Source organism: Branchiostoma lanceolatum, chromosome 2 (assembly GCF_035083965.1).
Source record: "Branchiostoma lanceolatum isolate klBraLanc5 chromosome 2, klBraLanc5.hap2, whole genome shotgun sequence".
NCBI classification, from domain to species: Eukaryota; Metazoa; Chordata; class Leptocardii; order Amphioxiformes; family Branchiostomatidae; genus Branchiostoma; species Branchiostoma lanceolatum.
This window is the reverse complement of record NC_089723.1, coordinates 37,631,817-37,653,063: the sequence shown is the minus strand read 5'-3', so window position 1 is coordinate 37,653,063 and position 21,247 is coordinate 37,631,817. Positions and strand designations below refer to the sequence as shown.

The 21,247-nt window shown below is 42.8% G+C and overlaps 1 protein-coding gene across 1 annotated transcript; it reads left to right on the top strand.

Moving 5' to 3' along the window:
* The first annotated feature begins 17,490 nt into the window (after positions 1-17,490).
* LOC136428945 (juvenile hormone acid O-methyltransferase-like) lies at positions 17,491-20,968 on the top strand. Its single transcript, XM_066418790.1, has 4 exons — positions 17,491-17,605; positions 17,838-17,858; positions 18,817-19,028; positions 19,381-20,968. Exons 3-4 carry the CDS (start codon positions 18,820-18,822, stop codon positions 19,964-19,966), a joined length of 795 nt encoding a protein of 264 aa, XP_066274887.1. The 5' UTR covers positions 17,491-17,605; positions 17,838-17,858; positions 18,817-18,819; the 3' UTR covers positions 19,967-20,968.
* Positions 20,969-21,247: the final 279 nt, after the last annotated feature.

Here is a 21,247-nt window from a genome sequence, read left to right as displayed (position 1 = left end):
GCAAATAAGAACACAGATTTGCGATGAAAAGAATAGACATAACCATAAGCATAGGAAGAGTAGCTACAATGTACTTTTATATTGTTAAGCTGATTGTAGATGTGAATAAACTCAACTCAACCAATTGTATTTCATCCAGTGCATACCTACTTCAGCTAAGAAATGGCGTGAAAGATTTTCCCCTTTTTTTTTCATAGGAGCGAGTTAAGATGAAGAAAAGATGTTGTGAATATGATGAAAGATTTGACAATTCCTGAAATGCTAACTTTCGAGATGTCTCTCAAAGTATGAGAAGCTTGAGTCCACCACCAGTCGTTTCGACCCGTCATTAGGAGCCGTCAGTCCCAACATCTCGCAGTATCTCGAACCAGGCGTGTACTGAAACGACTGGCAGAAAAACGTCGGTTCTTCCAAACACTTGATTGCGCAGTCAGCGAGAGACAAATTATGCACTTCCGCAAGTACCGGCATTGTTGACCTCCTGTCAATGTGTTGTCGGAATCTGGAGAGTGCTGGTATCAGTTCAAAGTCTGAAACAAAAATGCGTGGAACTCAGAAACTGTTAGCTATTATCTCATTATATCCACTAACTATGAGCAAGCAGACACTAGACACTTTCCAACACAAATGTCATAATTGATGAAGAAATAAAGCCGATAGCCAAGATACCTCCCACAAGTGAAATTGTTTGATAAACAAGACTAAAGATCATAGTTCATTTGTATGGCGGATGGACAGATTAAGAACAACAAAAATCTTAGCAAACACAAGACTATACCTAAAAGCACAGTGCCAAAGGACTGAAAAAACAAGTGGAACTCCAAACAATGATGCTTTGTTGTTTTTTGTTTGTTTGTTTGATAGAAGTAGCAGCTCAAAACCAGAAGGTCTGGAGAAATACTAGTTGCCGACTGATACGACATCAGTTGTGGTAGTATCTAAGGTCTATGATAAGGGATAAGTATTTAAATGCTGATAAGCGATCTAGTTTCAACCAAATGTCTTCAACAAGTCGCCGAATTTTCCAAACATCTTTAAGAAAAGCCCTAACCTTCTGGAAAAGCCGTGATAAACTGTGCCTCAATGAAGCCGCTGGTGGAGGCTGTGTACGCGTCGAGGACGGTCATCTTCACCGAGTCCGTTTTGGTCGTGTTGAACAGGAACTCGTCATAGTAAACCTGGGTCACGTTATACAGGTCACTTCCTTCCCGCTGACTGAGCTCAACCTGTGGTTCGTCCAGTAACAGGAAATAACGTCACTAACGTGTAACCTTTTTTTCAACAAATATTCAGCTTATTTACGCCAAAAATATTTACTCAAGCAACTATTTTTGGCGTATCTTACTACCTGGATGTCTAATCTTCATCAAAGTATTCAGCTTATTTATTGATGGCATGTGGTCATCAAATACTTAAGAAGATAGAGATGCAAACTACATGGCATAAAAACAGTCGTTAGCAATTAAGATGAGGATAAAAGCCTCTTCGCGGTGCTCCCTGCTTCAAACCAATGACAGCGGCAATCCTCCTGAATCCTTAAACATCATGACAAGGATGGCACCTGAAGAACTAAATCTATATTGTAAGGTCTAAGGTAAGGTAGACACGTCCCCGTGGCGCAAGCGGTAACGCAAACTCGCTGCTTCGCCATCTGGATCGAATTCCATGGATCCCAGGGCCGAGTTCGATCCTAGAGCTCGGATATGTTTATTATTGTTTAAGGGATTGCATTTGATATTTCGGATGGTGACGTTAAGCCGGCGGGCCCGTGTATGAGGGAACTTCAGGCATTAGCCTCAAGCGCCAAATTAACCTCTGCACGTAAAAGAACCCAACACACTTATCGAGAAGAGTAGGAGTGACCCGGTGTGCTTGGCCAAAAACGCGAGCAGTAGCGAAGTCGCATTGCACTGCCCCTAGCTAGTTGAAAAAGCATCATGCTTCACCTCAGATGAGGATGCCTTGAAACGAAAAACGAAGGCACTCACGTCTTCATAGGACCCGTCGTCAAACGTCAACCTGATTGTCCTACTCTGGCCCCTGAGCCATGTGGACTGTGCGATCTTAGCTCGATTGATGAAGTAGCATCCATCGAACTTGAGCTGGATCCATGAGCCAACACCCTGCGCACTCAGCCAGCCGGGCTGCCCTGGTCGCGGCGTCAGCAGACCATCAATGACGTCACCACAGGTAGCGACGTTTTCCGACGCGTCCACACACTGGCCACCGCTAGACACAGCAGCGACGTTTATTCCTCCAATGTTTGCTGCAAACAAATGGCAGTCGGACTCAGTTAAGGAACGAACCAACAAGATTTTGATAGGGATTTTCTCAATAAACGCAATATAGAATTGATAAATATCAGTTATGCAAATAAGGGGCTAATATGCATAATGCATGGGAATCAAGGTCATCTGTGGTTGGTAGATAGCTGACGAGGTTACCTACTAGTCTTTACAAGTCGTCTGCGCCAGTTGACCATAAGTGAGGAAAATCATGTTCTTCTTAAATGTGTTCAGACGATATTAGGAGCGAACTGAAGCTAGAATAGGATGGATTCTCTGCTACTCCCAACCCTGCACCTATACTGTACTTTGGGTGGGGAATGTTCGGGAGCAAAGTAGTGGTTGTGGGGTGGTCGGGAGCAAAGTAGGGGTTGGGAAGTGGTCGGGAGCAAAGTCGTGGTTGTGGAGTGGTCGGGAGCAAATTGTGGTTGGGGAGTGGTTGGGAGCAAAGTCGTGGAGTAGTTGTGAGCAAAGTCTTGGTTGGGGAGTGGTCGAGAGCAAAGTCTTGGGAATGTGTCACAGTGGCATTACCTTCGTCGGAAACCGGATAAACCTCGAGCTCGCCGAACTCCAGCAGCGGTGGTGCCTCTCCTAGCTGCGGCAGTCGGGACTCTTCCAGCTGGGACAGACGGATGCCTACGTACCGCCCCCGCAAGCCTCCGCACGAGATGGTCACCTATACGATAAGATTGGTTTATTGATTGATCTCCTAGCAGCCATGAAGTTGAATTGCGAGACACATTACATTTCAACGTAGGTTAAAACAACTAGGCTTAGCCTAAAATATCCGCAAAAATTCCTCGAAGAAGTACATATTAAAATACGACAATCCACACAGGGAAAAATTGAACGCTAAGTACGCAACTCTCTGGGTTGTAAGTCTTTGTTATACAAGAAATATAATACTATTGATCTCGTAACACATATAGTCGTTGAAAATATCACATTCATTACGGCGACAGAAATACAAAGTAGACTGAAGGACTTCATCTTCTGCAGTACTACGAAACATTGATTCGCCTAAAGAAGCCCTCAGCCCTGCGCAAACTACGCCCTACACCACCTCTGACTGGTTGGCGGCAATGCTGTGGTTCTGCCCGCATTGGCGGTTAGCTGACACGTTCACATTGTCGCCGACGTGAATGAAGAAGGTGGTCAGGTCGACAGAGACTGGTTTGACAACAGCCACCCTGTCGATGGCCCACTGCCGGTCTAAGTCCACATACCACCAGTGATTCTCTCCTGAAAAAAACGTGTGATATAAAGTACAGTAAATAAGTACAGTCACGGCATCGACTCTATGTATCCTTTGAAAATGATTAGGCCAACGTCTTAACTAACTATTTTCCTGTTTCCTGACGTATCACTTTATTCTAAACTCTCTGTTTTCCCCAAATCTGGCAAAGATGTGACCTTGTAACGCTTTATTTTTGAAGTTTTAAGTAAGGATTGAAAAAACACAATTGGAGCTTAGAAAATTGGCCCGTTCTGATGTAAACTTTCGTCAATAAAGGAAAGGTATATTCATGACCCTCAGGGCCAAGATCGGCAACTCGCATTAGATTTGAAACGAAATGGTGTTTTCTTTACCTGTTGTTATAAACGCATCTACAATAGTTGGTCCCGCACCTCTGGCGCTCTTTTTCTCCACGAACCAGGATGGAGTCGACTCCTTCTGAGTGATCATGGCATAGGACTCTCTATATCCTGTCATGGGATGTTAAAACATATTGTATATACGATCCTCCTTCAAATACATGATAACTACCACGATGCTAGTACACAAGTACCAGGCAGCACACACACACACACACACACACACACACACGAGAGAGAGAGAGAGAGAGAGAGAGAGAGAGAGAGAGAGAGAGAGAGAGACCGACAGAAAGAAATAAAGACATGATAAAAACAATAACTCAAGAGAGATACGGCACCTGGGTGAGTAATTGTTGATCCGTACGATGTTAGGTTGACTGGGGAGTCGCCGCTGTCACGAACAACGATGGCTATGATCCGTCCCTGCAGCGATACGGGAGCATTGATAATGAATGAAGGCCTTTATTGTACATGTTTGCCCCATTGGGCACAGGTCACATGTTAACAAATATACACATAAATGAGTATTACAGCTATATATAAACATCAAGCATACTCAAGTACTTTCCACTTCCTTTCTCTTTTTGGTAATTGTATGAATGTAGAAGGCTTTGTGATTAGTTAGCGTTGGTCTATCGAACGCTGTAAGAAATATAAATTTCTCTCTACTATTCAGGTATCTGAAGTAGGGGAATTTACTGAAAAGATAACAGAGATACGTGATTACGATCACGGCATCGGAAAGCCCCAGCTAATAATTATTTTAGACATTATCGTTGATATGTCATTTACATGTATGTCCGCAGTGAATATAGAATTTTGTTCGACGTTATCAAGTTTGCAGAAAGAGCAGTTGCAAACGAAATGCATGTTCAAACGATCATGGTGCTCGGAAGACACAGGATATTCTGTCTGTGAGAATTCAAATCATTTGGAAACATGCCTATGTGCCCAGGCCAGTAACTGGCGCCTTATGTATTTGGAAACATACACTCCCTGTTAATCTACGTTTAAACAAAAAAAACTCAACAAGTTGTGTAACAACATGCAGCCCCATCGGACCTACTTATAAGAGTGCCGATTATCGACTATGATTACCTCTGCAACCCCTTCCAGAAAGGCCGTCATTTGTCCTGCCGCTGCAGCGCCGCCTCCTCCTCCCGATCGCGACAAGGTGTCGAAAGCAACCATGTCCACAACCTCTCCGGTCCGCTCATCCAGAATGAACACATGGTGCCCTCGCCCTGACGATATAAAAGAAATGGATGCTCAATATTTGCATTCTACTCAATTCTTAATCCAATCGTTTGATCGATAGCGTAGTGGAAAGTTTTGTTTTGTTTCTAGGAAAATAGTGAATGACTGATCTCAAACTTAATTGTCTTTCAATATGTGATCAATTTATGTTAACTCAAAAGTATCACGAGCACAGTCCCACCGATTGGAAAAAGAGAGCTAAAACCTCTTCATCACGGTGCTGTGATTGTAAACACAACGAACAGAATTCCCTTGACGTGTACTCACCACCTTGATCGCTCTTTTTTCCGTTACTGGCGATGTATGTGCCGCTACCCGGATCGTCGAATCCAAACGACTGTGCCCTCACGGTGAAATATTTTTTGGCTGTCAAAACAATAAGAATGTATTTGAATGAAGTAACTGTTACATCTGTGTCGGTAGTTAACATATTCATAGTACATATTTGAAACTTGGGGGAAACAAAATTTTTTTTTTAGATTCTTTTATTATCATTCACAAAAATAAACCCAAAGAGAAAAGAGATAGAGTATAAGTAGTAGTTAACTCCAGTACACAGTTACAACTTGGTTCGAACTAGTTATAAGTTATCAGAGCACTTCAACCTTCACTGAACAGAAACGGTGGGCGTTATAAGCTGCACTCACTATAAGAGATGAAGCTTATAACGCGTCATTGAAAAACATAACGCGTCTTCGAAAAAAGACATAACGCATATTACAACAAAAGTTCGGAGACCTCATACCTCCAAGAAAATTACGTTGACTTCCACAATCACATTTACATGATATATACATGGTGATGTTCGGCGTTAATTAATTTCATTCGAATCGTTGGGAAAATGCAATGCCAATGGCTACAAGATTTTCAACAGAAACCTACTGATGTTGCAGCCTAGAATCTCCGCCCTCATGCTCATATGAAAATACCAGGACTGAGGCAGGAAACGCACATAACGGGCATCGATGGAGTCGTCCAGTAGGTTAGTTACAGGGGTGTGGGCATGGGTGTTGCCTGGGAAGATCTAGGCGGTACAAGAATAAATAAAATTGAGTTAGTTTTGATTTGTTTTAGTCTTTTGCATAATGTAACCACTGCACATCAATGCTCGTCACCACTACAAATAGCAGAGACAAACAATATCAATGTCGATTGAAACTTAAATCGTGACATTTAGCAACGGTTCTCTTCGTAAAGTTTACCGGACAGATTTGGTTCTTTCTTTCCTTTGCCCGATTTAGAAATAAAAATAGCTATCTACCACTCCGACCATAGCATGTTCAAAACACGAGATATAAAAAACGGAAGTTCGGCTGCAGTACCATAGCAAGTCGCTTAGGGCCCCAAATTCTAATCATTTTTAAGGTCTCACAAAAACCTACTCACCTACTAAATATCAAGACTATCCATACTGGCATTCTTGAGTTATCGTGTTCACAGACACACACACACACACACATACACACACACACACATACATACATACACACACACTCACACACACACACTCACACTCACATACAAGAAAGCTGTTCAAAACATAACCTTCACGGCGAAGATAGTAAGAGGATATCTTTGTATGTGTGATACCTTGTCTGAGCCATCGCTGCCTGCATATGTCGTCCAGCTAACTCCATCTACACTGTACTGTAGTTTGTAAGACTTCACCCACTGGCCGCCGTGACGGCCCTGGATCATGGTGCCCCTGACGCGCTTCACTTCTCCGAAATCCACCTGAATGCATAAATGTTTTCGTTATGGTTTGCACGTGAAATAGCCATAGTGTCGTTCTAGTTAGTTTCAGGGTCCCCATAGTCTCCCTTCACCAACAAGAAAGGAGAGCATAAGAGCCCTGGAATTAACTATAGCTAGGACGACACTCTTGCTACAAGTGAAATGAGGGAAGGGTAGATCTAACTAAATCTTGATGACCTGCACTGTAAGATAAAACTAATCTTCATTGTGCACATTGAGGTATTCTCAGTGCAGCAAATCTGTAAAATCCCATGCCAAACACACCAGTGGTCACTAACATACTAGGATACTCATCATATAAACGAAAGATCACCATAAAGCAACAACGAAGCTGATATTGCAACATTACATTCGATGTAAGTTTTAACTTAGAAACAGGAAAAAGTAATATTCCAAACTAGATTCTTGATTGCTTGATCAACCAAAATGTATACGAATACTAGCATCTACCAAGCTCCACAGGTCGCCTGAAAAATAGTAGAAATCGGCCAAATACACGGATAGCATGCCAGAGGAGTTCAACTGTAACTTCTTTAGCGGACCAACTCCTCTGGCATGTTATCCGTCTATTTGGCCGATTTCTACAACTGTTTTTCCAGCGACCTGTGGAGCCTGGTATAGGCTATACGAATACCTGCAACCATTGTCCGATGACGTTGACCATGGCTGCCCAAGCGCCTGCCCCAGTAACTTCGTTTAACCGTCCGAGGAACGGCTCGTGACCAGCACCCCAATACGAGGAGGCAGTAATTCTGTCATCGGGTATGGCACCAGATTCCATTCCCAGTGGATCAAGGCAGACTGGAAAGGCGAGCAAATTTGGTTCAGTTTGTTGATGAAGGTTAGGCATCCAGGTGACAATACTAAATTATACGCAGTTCAAACTCTAGTAGTAGGCATCCTTCCGCATTGTTTTAACCTAACAGGCGACCTTCGTCTTTCAATTAAACCGAACCAAACCAAACCAAACTAGGCTAAATTATATGCAGTTCAAACTCTACTACTGGATGAATTACGGATATTATTTCCTGACGTTTCGAGTGACATCTGTCACTCTTCTTCAGCGTCACTAAACAGGAAAAGAGTGATGGATGAAATGTCCGGAAATGATATCCGTAATTCATCCAGAAGTAGAGTTTGAACTGTATATAATTTAGTTTAGTTTGGTTTGGTTTGGTTGAAAAACAAAGGTCGCCTGTTAGGTAAAAAAAACAATGTTTATGGTACTTTCCGAGCGTCAGGATAGCAACCCGTTAAAGTATATAGAAACATTGAAAACAGTTCGTTATTGATTTTGCAAACGTTGTCTTATTTTGAATACTTTGCATTTCATTGTATATGTACAGCTGTCTAAGCGACCTTTATGCACCCAAATTATGATCATCTGTCATTCCTTTATTCCATTATTCTCTTTGAAATATGTTAACAAAACCGCCCTTGCAGTCCCGAACAAGCTGATAGGGGGACTAAACCTATATTACGTCTTCTGGACATCAAAATCCATCCGCTGTTGTGATGAAGGACGATATAACTGGATCAGAAGAGGGACAGTGCATTCACGTGCAATGACTACAGGATTTTCAACAGAAACCTGGAAACGTGGCATCGTGTGGCGCAATATAATAATAGATAGTGTGTTTTGCCCACGACCGAGAGGTTCCGGGTTCGAAACCACCGATTTGCCCCGATGTTGTGCCCTTGGGAAAGGCACTTAACACGACTTTCCTCACTTCACCCAGGTGTAAATGAGTACCTAGCTTCGGTTAGGGACATCCATCGGATAGGACGTTAAATGGAGCTACACCTCGAGCACGTTTAAAGAGCCCACCGCACTTATCGAAAAGAGTAGGGGTTCCTGGTGTGAGTGGTTCAAAACCTACAGTCCTATAATCGCACATGGGTTCGCCCTTAGTAATAGCCTCCGGCTAGTTGGGCAACCCGGCATGTACATGCTGAACCAATAAATGAATTAAACAGAAACCTACTGGTGTTGCAGCCTAGAATCTCCACCCTCATACTCATCCAACCATACCAGGACTGAGGCAGGAAACGCACATATCGGGCATCGACGGGATCGTCCAGTAGGTTGGTTACAGGGGTGTTCCTGTCGGTGTTGCCTGGGAAGACCTAGACGATAAAAGAATAATTAAAATGAGTTTTGTTTTACTTTTCTGCATAATATAACCAGCTCGTAGCCATTACAAATAACAGAAACAAACGAAAGGCAACATCTGCGAGAGTAAATACAGCATATTCCGCCCGTCTCCCTCCCCATGCAAAAATTGACTGTTCCAAAACCACCCCTGTGCACACAAATCTGCCCAAAAGTGATTTTTCTACGTTGCAGATAACAACGACACGTAAAGTTTGCTGGACAGATTTGTTTCTTTTTTTGGTTGATTTAGCAATGAAAATTAATAAGAAGATATCTCTGTATGTGCGATAATGGTACCGGGCCGGAGCATTCGCTGCCTGCATACGTCGTCCAGCTAACTCCATCTACACTGTGCTGTAGTTTGTATGACGTCACCCACTGGTCGGAACCATGGTAGCGACCCTGAATGCTGGTGCCCGTAACGTGCCTTATTTCTCCTAAATCCACCTGAATGCATAAACCTTTTCGTTATGGTATGTACGTGAAATGCAAGAAGGAAAGATCTAACTAAATCTGGATGACGTACACAGTTATGTTACGGTCCCATTTCCAATCCGGGGCCCGGTCGGGCACCTCGTGGGAACGAAAAATATCATATAAAATACACAAAACGTAAAAATTACTCCTAACTATTTATTGTGTATTTTCTTGCTATACATTTTTTATGTTTCGTTCTATGCACGTTGGATATTCTCAGTGGAGAAAATCTTTGAAATCCTATGCCAAACACATCATAGGTCATCAACATACTAGGATACTGATCATATATAAAACGGAATATCACCTTACAGCAACACCGAAGTGGATGCCACACTAAGGCCCGGATTACACATACGTTTCCGAGTACACTCGGAGTGTGCTCCAAGTGTGCTCGGAGTACTCGGAGGTCTTGAGTACTCGGTGCTTGGAAATCCGTGTGTAAACCCAACCTAAGTGTGGCGTCAATGTTGCAATGGATGACATTGCCTTAGATTTAATCTAACAGAAAATAGCCATATCCCAAACAAGCAGAACCGTGATTGCCTACCTGTAACCATTGTCCAATGGTGTTGGATGCAGTTGCCCAAGCGCCTATACCAGTGACTCCGTTTAAACGCGCATGGTAAGGCTCGTGAGTATATGCATGGTACGAGGATGCAGTAATGCTGTAATCAGGTATGGCACCAGATTCCATTCCAAGTGGATCAGCGCAAACTGGAAGGGCGAGAAAACGTATTTCAATGTGGTTGAAAACAAAGCTGAGCCTGATGGATAAACAAATGTTTGCGGTACTTTCTGGGTGTCAGGAGAGCAGCCCACTGGAGCCTGCAGTTCCAAAATTAACTGATAGAGGGCCCAGACCTATATCACTTCGTCCCAAAGTCAAAACCTATATCCACCCAAATATCCAGACCATAACATGCCCAGGACGAAAGATACATTGAAAACATTGCCATAAAATAATCGTCTTATTGATTATGGCATGTCATGATGCCATGCCTATCGCCGCGATATCGTATACGTCCCTAACACAACATCGTACACATATTTACGGTAGTGCGACCAACAGCATTCTCTTTATCAGTTCCTTTTCTCATTTACTGTAAATGAATAGATAAATGAATAAACAAGAAAATACAGCAAAAACTTTATTATAAACCAGCTGTGTGCAGAAGGACAGATACATTGTCTGATCGGTCAAGAAAAATGAACAAGACGACAAATGCTTTGTACCAACCCATTAAGCCTGGAATTCAAACCTCTGCGTAGAGGAGACTAGGGAGCTGCTGTAACAATAGGTTTGAATCCCAGGCTACCAACCCATACCTTTATGCGTTCGAATTCTGACGCAAGTGTCGTTGCTCTCGTTGCAACGATTCGTTGAGCACGTTCTGACGCCGTCATTGCCGTACCAGGGGCGACTGTTCTCGTCAAGCGTTGTCGACTGATGTGTCCTTTTCCCGAGCGCGATGTTTGTACCAGCTGAGGGTATAATGTCGTTACGTTGATGAAGATTAGATATCCAGGTAAAAATTTACATAGAAAATGATAACTCAAGCAACTGGATAAAATTTTGAAACAGTCAGACGATATCTTTCGTCGGTGACTAAGGATAGGACTGTAAAACCAGTACAATATATAATCAGAGTTTGGGTATAAAACCTGGTTTTCCAGTCCTATCCTTGGGCATGGACGAAAGATAACGGATGCTGTCTGAAACGTCTGACTGTTTCAAAATTTCATCCAGTTGCTTGAGTAACTATTTTTTAGCGTGATGTCTATCGAATAAACAAATAAGTGCGTTCCCCAGTGTTACATAGGCAGTCTCGTAGGTAATATACCACCCTCCCATGCCCGGCCCGCTCGTTCTGTATCTCAAGCAACGGCCCTGGCGTGCTGGCCTGCGTTCCGCCAGTCTTTCTCGATGCGTCAGCGCTGGTCAACCGGCAGCCAATCTGACACATCCCCTACTATTGTTGGAGGGAAAATTATTAGCCAATCACATTGCCTCTTTACTTTACGTGGCGACATGATTGGTCGACAACTTTCCGCCAATGACAGGTGGGGGAGTATCCCAGTAACCCAGTGAGAAGGACTGATCGCATGCCGGCACGCCAGGGCCATTGCTTGAGATACACAGACGGCGCGTCTGTCATGAGAGGATGCAGATATACTTTAAATGCTTCGAATTAAAAGATGCAAAATCTCCTGACCTGTTTTCCGGAAGCAGGCCGGATACCCAGGATACGGATCCCAGCAGCAGCCGTGCAGCTCGCATTGGCGACGCGTGACGCCATCCCAGGCACACGGCTGCCTGGCGGCGAGGGGGGTGGGGCATCCCATTCCTTCAACAAACAAGAAATCGAAGATCTTATGTTGTTGATGTTCACCCTGTAGTGCCTTTAGCTAGTGGTACACAGGTCAGAAGTTCCCTTGCTGTTTCTGAAGCAGGGTATGTTTTTACAGGGAGGGGTTGCTATAGCCCTTTTTTGCACCACTTCGAACGCCGGACCCCCATTTTACGTCCCTTCCAAAAGAGGAGTGCAGCCACAACCTAGGTGACCTGCCCCAGATCTTACACCTCTGTGAAGCATTTAGAGTTTCTCGTATATCTTTTTGAATTGTAATTAATTTTTTACGATATATCTAAGCTGTTTAACGATGCTTTTCTTGTATTTAGCCGGACCTGCTTTAACCATGGGGTGAATGGGAGACGTTTTCGGATTTTGTGACAGAATCTTGCGATAATCCGGTGTTCAATCTTTTAGAAAAATTTAAAACTATTGTTGCTCAGATATTCTTTTATTAGAAATCGGCATGACAATACCGGAAAAACACCATTATTTTTTTCCAAACGGAACATAAACGTAGAATGTCAAAGATATTTGTAAGAAATCTCTAAACAAACACAGTTTGCATCACCTACTTTCTGACATAGGCTGCATACACCACACGCGAAGTCGATCTGAAGGAGACTGAACACCCCAGTTGATGAGGCCGGGGCTCTTATAATCTGAGGAGGTAGCAAGTCGTTCGAGTACGTATCTACCAGTCTGGTCCGTCAGCCATGAAAGCCCAAGATCTCCGGTTATACCGGCTTCAAATGCGACACTGAGCTCACTGGGGGAGGCCATTCTGCTGTTGTACTTGGAGCAGTGGTGTTGCGCAGCCGTGAAGTCCAAGTTGGATCCTTCGTTGAACACTCCCAAGACATTACCCGGGTCTGTAATTGGAAAGAAAGAACACGTATTGAATTAAATCAAATTAAATCAAATCAAATCAAATCAAATCAAATCTAATCTAATCTAATTCTATTTTATTTTATTTAATTTGATCTTATTATCTTCGCCGAGTACTTGTACTCGGAGAAGATTATGTTTCGGTTGAAATATCTGTTAGGTGGGTCTGTATGTATATCAGGAGTATAACTCAAGAAAGCTTCAATGAATCTTTATGATTTTTGGTAGGTGTGTAGTCGTTGTGCAAAGGAAGGTAAAGTTCGAAAATGGTTCACCTTGCGCTATTAAACAGTACTGCAGCAGACTTTTAACTTTTTTTGTGTTTGTATGTAGGCAAAAAAAGTGACGGAAACGTTGATGGATCTTCATGATTTTTTCTAGGTGTATAGATGTTGTAGAAACGGAGGTCAAGTTCAACAATGGTTCCCCTGGCATTTTCCGTCGGTACTGCAGCAGGCTTTGTGTGGATGTGTATTTGTATGTCGCCAACATAACTCGAGAAGCTGTTGATGGATCTGTATGATATTTAGTGGATGGGTAGGGTTTTCAGAAAGGAAGGTCAAGTTCGATAATGGGCCTTCTAGCGGGTACCTAAGGTACTGCAGCTGAGCTTCAAAATTTAGTGGCATATTTTCTGAAAGTGCTATGGTCATGATTATTGTGTGGTGGATACTTCATGCCACAGGAACTAAGTTCTGTAAATTTGGGCCCCCTAGCGGCTTGTTTAGAACTGCAGTGGGTGTTTTTTGTTTTGAAATTCGGACATGAATAACTTGAGAAGGGGTCGACAGATCGTCGTGATGTTTGGTATGTAGAGAGCTGAGATGGTACTTTACATAATGAATGACTAGTAAGTAAGTAAGGAAAGTTTGTTAACCCGCTGCATTTCATAATGGGACAAGGGACAGTGTCAGGTCAGATAGCCTTGCATAAACGTACATGTAGGTCAGATAAATAAACAAATGGGACACCCACTATTCTCCAGGCAGAGGGTCCAGCTGGTTTTTAACGTGTTTTCCAAAAAACACGTCAAACAAGATTGGCAACATAAAAAGATGTTGCCATGGCGACGGTGGTCTCTGTTAACGTTTTCGTTTTTAGCCTACATGCAAATAAGGACCTCGCATAATTTCGGCATAAATCATATCAGTCGATCACCTTCTCCACCAAAATAACACAAGTTGTCCAATGTATGAAAATCTTGTTTTCACAAAAAAAGATATCGTACCATTTCCTCATAAATCATGTAAATGAGGCCCTCTATGCAAGATTTGTGTCTAATAGTGGCCACATTTACTTAACTTCCAAATGGTGCGAAATGAAATCCCCATCATTTACCACTATGGATTTATAGTATTTTGTCATTAATTATGCAAATTAAGTATCAATTTGCATAATTGATATCTATCGATATTTATCTCTTTCTCAGTTACATATGTCATGTGTTTGAGAGTCCTATAATAGAATGCAGCTGATTTATTATCCCTCCTCATTAATTATGCAAATCAGATCTTGATTTGCATAATTGGCATATGATTATGAAAATCATCACTTAAGCTATCTACACACCAACAATTATGATGATCCGTCATCCCCTTCTTGCGTTATTCTCTTTCAAAGTTTGAGTCAAAATCAGCTCCTGCAGTTCCAAAAAAAGCCACTAGGGGGTCCAAATCTACAGAACATATTTTCCTTACAAAGAGCTATCCACCACTTAAAAATCATGACTATAGCATGTTCAGAAGACGAGATTTGAAAAGTGAAAGTTCCCCTGCAGTACCATAGAAAGTCGCTAGGGGGCCCAAAATCCAATCATTACAAGGTCTCCCACAGACCTACCCACCTACAAAATATGAAGACAATACATCCAGGCATTCTTGAGTTATCGTCCCATGGACTTTCACATTCCTGTACAATTCCTAGAATTCTTGCAATCTGCACACAATATAGTAAAAATTTGGCTCGCCCCTGAGGCGTCGCCAAAAACAGCCAGACCCACTCCTCTGCTTGGAGAGTACACTGCACCAAAACGGCACCACTGCTAGCTAGAAAAGTCACACGTACCATGCCTTTCAAAATGTGTATGATATGGAATAAAGATTTATTCTATTCATATATATTGACTGTACCATTTCATCATCACTTTCAACTTACAACACTGCAATATCGAGCCTATGTGGCCCATATAATATCAACATACTCATATTTTTCATGACCAGTTATAACATATATCAGCACACTAGACACATACACAAGTCCTGTACCATCAAATGATTTTTAGCGCTAGACTGGACTCATTCGCCCCATCATAACTTCCAAATGGTATGGTGCATGATCAAATTTGCAGGGGGTGATAAGCATGTAAATACTAATCACTATCCATAATAAGCCTTGATTATTTGGCGAAAATAATGTGTTCGTGGAACTCTAGTTTTATCTCTATATGTGGTTGAGCACTCCCCAGACATTACCTGGGTCTGCGATTGGAAACAAAGAACTCGAATGAAGTCGGTTCAGTGATTATTATCCCCATGAAAAATGGAGATACAGTTTTAGGTGTGTGTGTCTGTCTGTGTGTGTGTGTGTGTGTGTGTGTGTGCGTGTGTGTGTGTGTGTGTGTGTGTGTGTGTGTGTGTGTGTGTGTGTGTGTGTGTGTGTGTGTTTGTGTTTCCTCACTACTGTTGTCAGTATAACTCAAGAACCACTTGATGGATTATGATGATATTTGGTATGTGGGTAGGTGTTGTGAAGCCAAAATTCAAGGTCGATTTTGGGCCCCCTGGTATGTGACCTTGGTAATGCAGCAGAACGTCCGTTTTGTATCTTTTGTGCATGTGATTGTATACGTTAGATATACGTCAAAGGTCGAATGGAGTTCCTGGCCATGTTATAACCGTTAACTAGGCGAGAGTAAAGGGAGGATGTTACTCACGCCGTGCAGCGATGAGCGCACTCTCGCATCCCAGGACACCGATAGTCATTGTCGGGCGCCCGAACCAGCCGACCGGGACGACTCGCAGGTACCGAGAGGAGACTCGCGGCTGGATGAAGGTCCGGACGACTGTTCTGGGGTCAGTGTTTGCCTGGTACACCTGGAACATGTATAAGAATGGACAATGGGTGAGTAGTGCGCGGCTGGATGAAGGTCCGGACAACCGTTCTCAGGTCAGTGTTTGCCTGGTACACCTGGAACAAGTGTGAACAATGGGTGAGTAATATAGGGTCAACAGGATGGCATCTATTACTCAGGCGGCTAACAGGACATGGCATGGTAAGGTTTGCAAGTATACGAATGACCTGCTCAAGGAAGGGAAAGGAAAAGGAAAGTGATCTCGAACCAGTTTAGTTCAAATGAACTCAATGAACAGTTCATTTGAACAGTTTTTCGACAAACACAATGAACAGTGGACCACGGCTTAACGTCCCGTCCTAAGGACTGCGACCGTTTCCGGTAGCGTGCATGTCGGGATCGAACCCGGGGCTTCTAGTTCCAGAGGCAAGATCGCTGACCACTGGACTACGCACGCTACTGGGTCACGGTATGGTCGTTATCATCATCATCTATCGGCCTGTATACCAGCCGGGACCAAACAAGAAAAGGTAATGATAAAGATATGCTAACGGTACGGTAATAATATGCATGTATGGTAATCCAAACGATATCAGACATGCTAATTAAATGCATGGTATAGGATAATGGTTGGAGTGGATGCAAATGTATTCATGTACGCAAATGGTGTTCAAATGTTTTCATGTGTGCAAATGATATCGAAATAAACCAAATAACTGCATACCGCTATGAGAGGGGGGGGGTCGTTGTGCTCTTACATGACTCGTTGTGCTCATTGGCACGGCATTATCTCTGGTGTGCAACATCGGCATCATGGCACAAACATCATATAAGTGTTCTGTTGCTAGATCTGTTTGCTCGGTTGGATTAAAAAAAATCTAATAAAGTTTCCATAAACGTTTACAATGTATATCCACTCACACAATCTACAGCATTTAAATTCTTGATTGGCCATGCAAAAAGTAGTCACCACAGATACCTTAACACGTGCACATGGCTCAGAGCTGGCTCCATGGTCCTTGTGGTCCTCGTAAACCACCCCGTTCGCGCTTGTCTGCAGACTGTACGCTTTGGTGTAGCAGTTCGTGCGCACGTCGCCAGAGGTCTCTATCGCAGCCACGTAGATCTCCCGCCCGAAGTCCAGATCCACCCAGGGCCGAGCGTCGGCGTAGAACGGGCGGCTGATGTTGATCCTGAAGATCGTCCCACAGATCAATCCTGTCGTGAACAAGACAACAGCATGTTCAGGACCAAAGATACAAAAACCGGAAGTTCTGCTGCAGTACCAAGGATACATACCAGGGGACCCAAAATCGACCCTGATCTTCGTCTCCCCAACACCTACTCTCATACCAGATATCATGAATCACAATACATCCAGAGATACTAAAAGTTGTGCCGACCACAAATATCCAGAATCACGACACAAAGACATACACACACACACACGCACGCACACACACACGCACACACACACACACACACACACACACACACACACACACACACACACACACACACACACACATACACAATACCTCCATACTTCATGGAGGTAACATGAAATAAAATCTCTAGATATCTCACGGAGTTAGGTGTTCTCTGAACTCTTGCCTTTTACTGTGTGATTGAAACTTCGGTGTGAAACAGTCAGAGCCCAGGTCGAGGTCACTAGGACAGGCGTCACAGCCGGACAGGCCGAGATAGCGCAGTGCTTCGGAAATAACTATTCTAAACGAGACTTCTACACTTTGGTGAGACTGACAGGGTGTGGCAGGGTTGATACTAGGTACTGTGTGTTGGAATTATTTACGCTCCTCCTCATTCATTCATTCATTCATTCGTTCAGTGTGTAAATTTTGTAACAGTGAAAGGCCGCGTTTGCCTAAATTAAGGGACGAGGTCTCATTGACCCCAGTAGTACTAGTCTGCTTCGAGTTGTTTGTAATTTGAGTAGATTCTTGCTGGATTCGTGTACACGCAAAATGATCCTGATAAAGGTGTGACAGGGTTGATACTAGGTACTGTATGTTGGAATTATCTACACTCCTCCTCATTCATTCATTCATTCATTCATTCGTTCAGTGTGTAAGTTTTGTAACAGTGAAAGGCCGCGTTTGCCTAAATTAAGGGACAAGGTCTCATTGACCCCCAGTGGTACTAGTCTGCTTCGAGTTTTAGTTACTTGCTCCGATTTTGCCGAGCGAACCTTGAGAAAAGTTTGTGTAAATAGTTTGTGTGAATAGTTGTTCAATTTCCACCATAATTTAGCAACTTAATTCTTCTATTGCGTTGACCCACAAATTGGGTCATGCATCACACCACAAGGGGCCTCATGAAGGGGGCACCACTCAATTCCTGGATTATGAATGGTCCATTTATTTGTTCATCTGTGAATCATTTTTTTTACAAATTTGGTTGATTTTGTATTCATAAAGATGTGGTCTTTTACAAATGATACCCGGTACGCGGCCATCTTTTCCAGGTCAAAGTCCGAAAGTCTTTCAGACCTTTCACTTGCCATTACATATGTTACATGTATTTGAGTCCTTTAAAGGAAACACTGCAAATATAGATTTTCCTCATTAATCATGCAAGATAAGTCCCAACTTGAATAATTTGTACTTCATCATGCACATCTCTGTACCCCCAATTCGGTCGTCTTTAGTATATAAGTTGTTATGATAGGTTTCACCCCCGACACCAGAGAATGGTATTACCCAGAACCCAGGGATATACCCTGGTCTGGGAGAAGCCCGGTGTCAGTTTCAATACCCGGAAGTGGGACAGGAGACAGAGGCCCAAGCAGGGTGTCTGTGCGATCAATGGAATAGAATGTAGTTCATAGAGATCATTGCGTGTCCGCCCGATGCATAAAAGAACCTTTTATTCTAACATAAGTTACTGCAATTCTTGTTCTAATAACGTTATAATCTATTAACCAGTTGCTCTATCTCTCTTTTTTCAATCTTAACACAGAAAATGGATACAACGAAACCTGTCCACTATTCCAAAAATAGCTCCCACCAGTACAGTTTCGGGGTTGAGGTGCTGCAGCAGTACATGAAGTGGGAGGAAGGGGACGCCGTTTTGGACGCGGGGTGTGGCACGGGGGCAACCTGCAAGTACATCTCCCAACAGCCAGGGGTCGCTTCTGTGGCAGGCTTTGATGTGTCACCTGACTTTATCAGGTAATTCCTTTGTGATTTGCTTGTGGGATATCAGGATGAATTTTTGGATACATCAATTCTGGGTGGATAACTCTGGTACTTGAAGGCATTGTTTTTTTCTAAGCTGGTAGCCTGGTACTAAATACTTACTAGTCGGTATGTCTACCAGTTCATTGACATTTTGTACATCCCGCATAATCTGGACATTCTTCTTCTGTCTGCTTTCCTTTGGGTGTGCATAATGTAGCATTTGTGGGGATTAAACTGCATGAGCCGTTTGCTTTGCCATTCCTCGAGTGCGTTCAGATCTTCTTGCAGAAGTTGTGAATCATTAGGTATGTACATGGCATTGTGTTCTGTTTTGTTTCTGCAGCTATGCCAGTCAGCACAACCCCTCCCCAAACATTCTCTACCACGTAGCTGATGTCTCTGACGTATCCACCTTCAAGCCAGAGTGGCAAGGTGCCTTCAGCAAGGCAGTCTCCTTCTTCGTGCTACACTGGGTCCGGGACAAGGTTTCAGCACTGAAAGCTCTACATCATTGCCTGAAGCCTCGCGGTGAAATCGTAACGTGCTCCACCACTGACAAAAGCAAAATCCTACAAACCTTCACGAAGATGGTTGCGCATCCCAAGTGGAAAATCTACTTGCAACATCCCGTTCTCCTCTTTCCGTGGCCTTCCAGCGACGTGACGAACCGTCTTCTTATGGAGGAGTGCGGGTTTGAGGTCCTCTCCTGCCAACTCAAGGCTGCGCCGGAGCCATTCGAGTCTAAGGAAAAGCTGAAGGAATTTCTCGGTTCTATTTTCCCGCTCCTGTCCTACATACCCCAAGACAAGCGCGATGAATTCTTGGATGATATGGAAAAGATGGCAAGAGAAACTTACGTATTATCTGGACTTGATGGAGATTACAAAGTAACCGAGGAATACCAAGTCGTTCAAGCTCGAAAGTTGTAAATTCGGCCACACAGTGGAATAGAAGCGGCCGGCCAAAATCATGAAAATTACGAGTGGATTCAGTAGAAAACTAGCTAAATTTCTGATTGTTACCTAGAAAAGGTTTATCATGCTCTTAAAGTTGAGGAAACATTTACTGATCCATAAGTTCTGACTTAAATCATTCCAGATTTGTGTGGGTTTTTGTGGGGATCCGTCTCCAATTATTCTGCTGCCTTGTCTTGTACTGATAGAAATCCGAGTTGCAGATCAAAAAGACATTTAAATTGATTTGGTGGACAATGAACGAACTATATCATGATTGATCATTTTGTGGACGAGAAGACAGGTTTGTAGCTCGTTTAGATCGTACAGTCACTGCAACTACGAAAGAACGATGAAGACGGATTTGAAATAATCCAGACGTAGCCTTTTTGCAGACGACGTAGTGACTTAAGTGAGTATGTACTAGTCTATACTACATATATTGTACTATGTATTGTATTGTACAGGATGGAGTGGTCAGCGGTTGTGCATGGACTTGCCCCGTCCCCCCCGGGGGTCGACCGATGATGATGATGGTATTGTACTATGTATTGTACTATGTTACAATATGCGAGATATATAGAAGACTCACCAAAAATAATTACTCAAGCATCTGGATAAAATCTTGAAACAGACAGGCGTTTCAGGCAGTTGCTGTCTGACTGTTTCAAAATGTTACTTTATAACCTGAATGTCTGACCTTCATCAATATATAGAAGACTATACTGTTATGTGATTAAATTTACAATCTGATGATACCTAGGTTCTACGTTTTATGTGTTTTCTATATGTTTTTCATATATTTTCTAATGTACGCTTTTCATCAATTATAACGTCTGAAAGACGTGTATGCGGTACTTGGTTAATTGTTGTGTTGTTGATAGACTTTTGACACTTTCTTTATTGTATTTTCTATTCTATCCCGAAAAGAATTTGAAATATTTTCTTAACAATGAAAGACAATGTATTAGCCTAGAACCGGTTTTGTTTTTCTTTTAAATCTAATTCATAGTTCATCTTACTCACTTATGTGTCAAGGTTTGAGTGCGACGTAAATCCGCAAATAATAATGTTTTACATACATATGCTAAGTCATTAACGATTAGAAATGGCATGGGACCCAAAATGACACCCTGAGGAACACCACTGGTAGTTGATTTTGTATGAGAGGAGTAGATATTATTGGAGACAGACTGTTTTCAATTCCACAGACATGTACAATTTGATAGGTGATCTTTTAGCCAGGTACAAACAGAA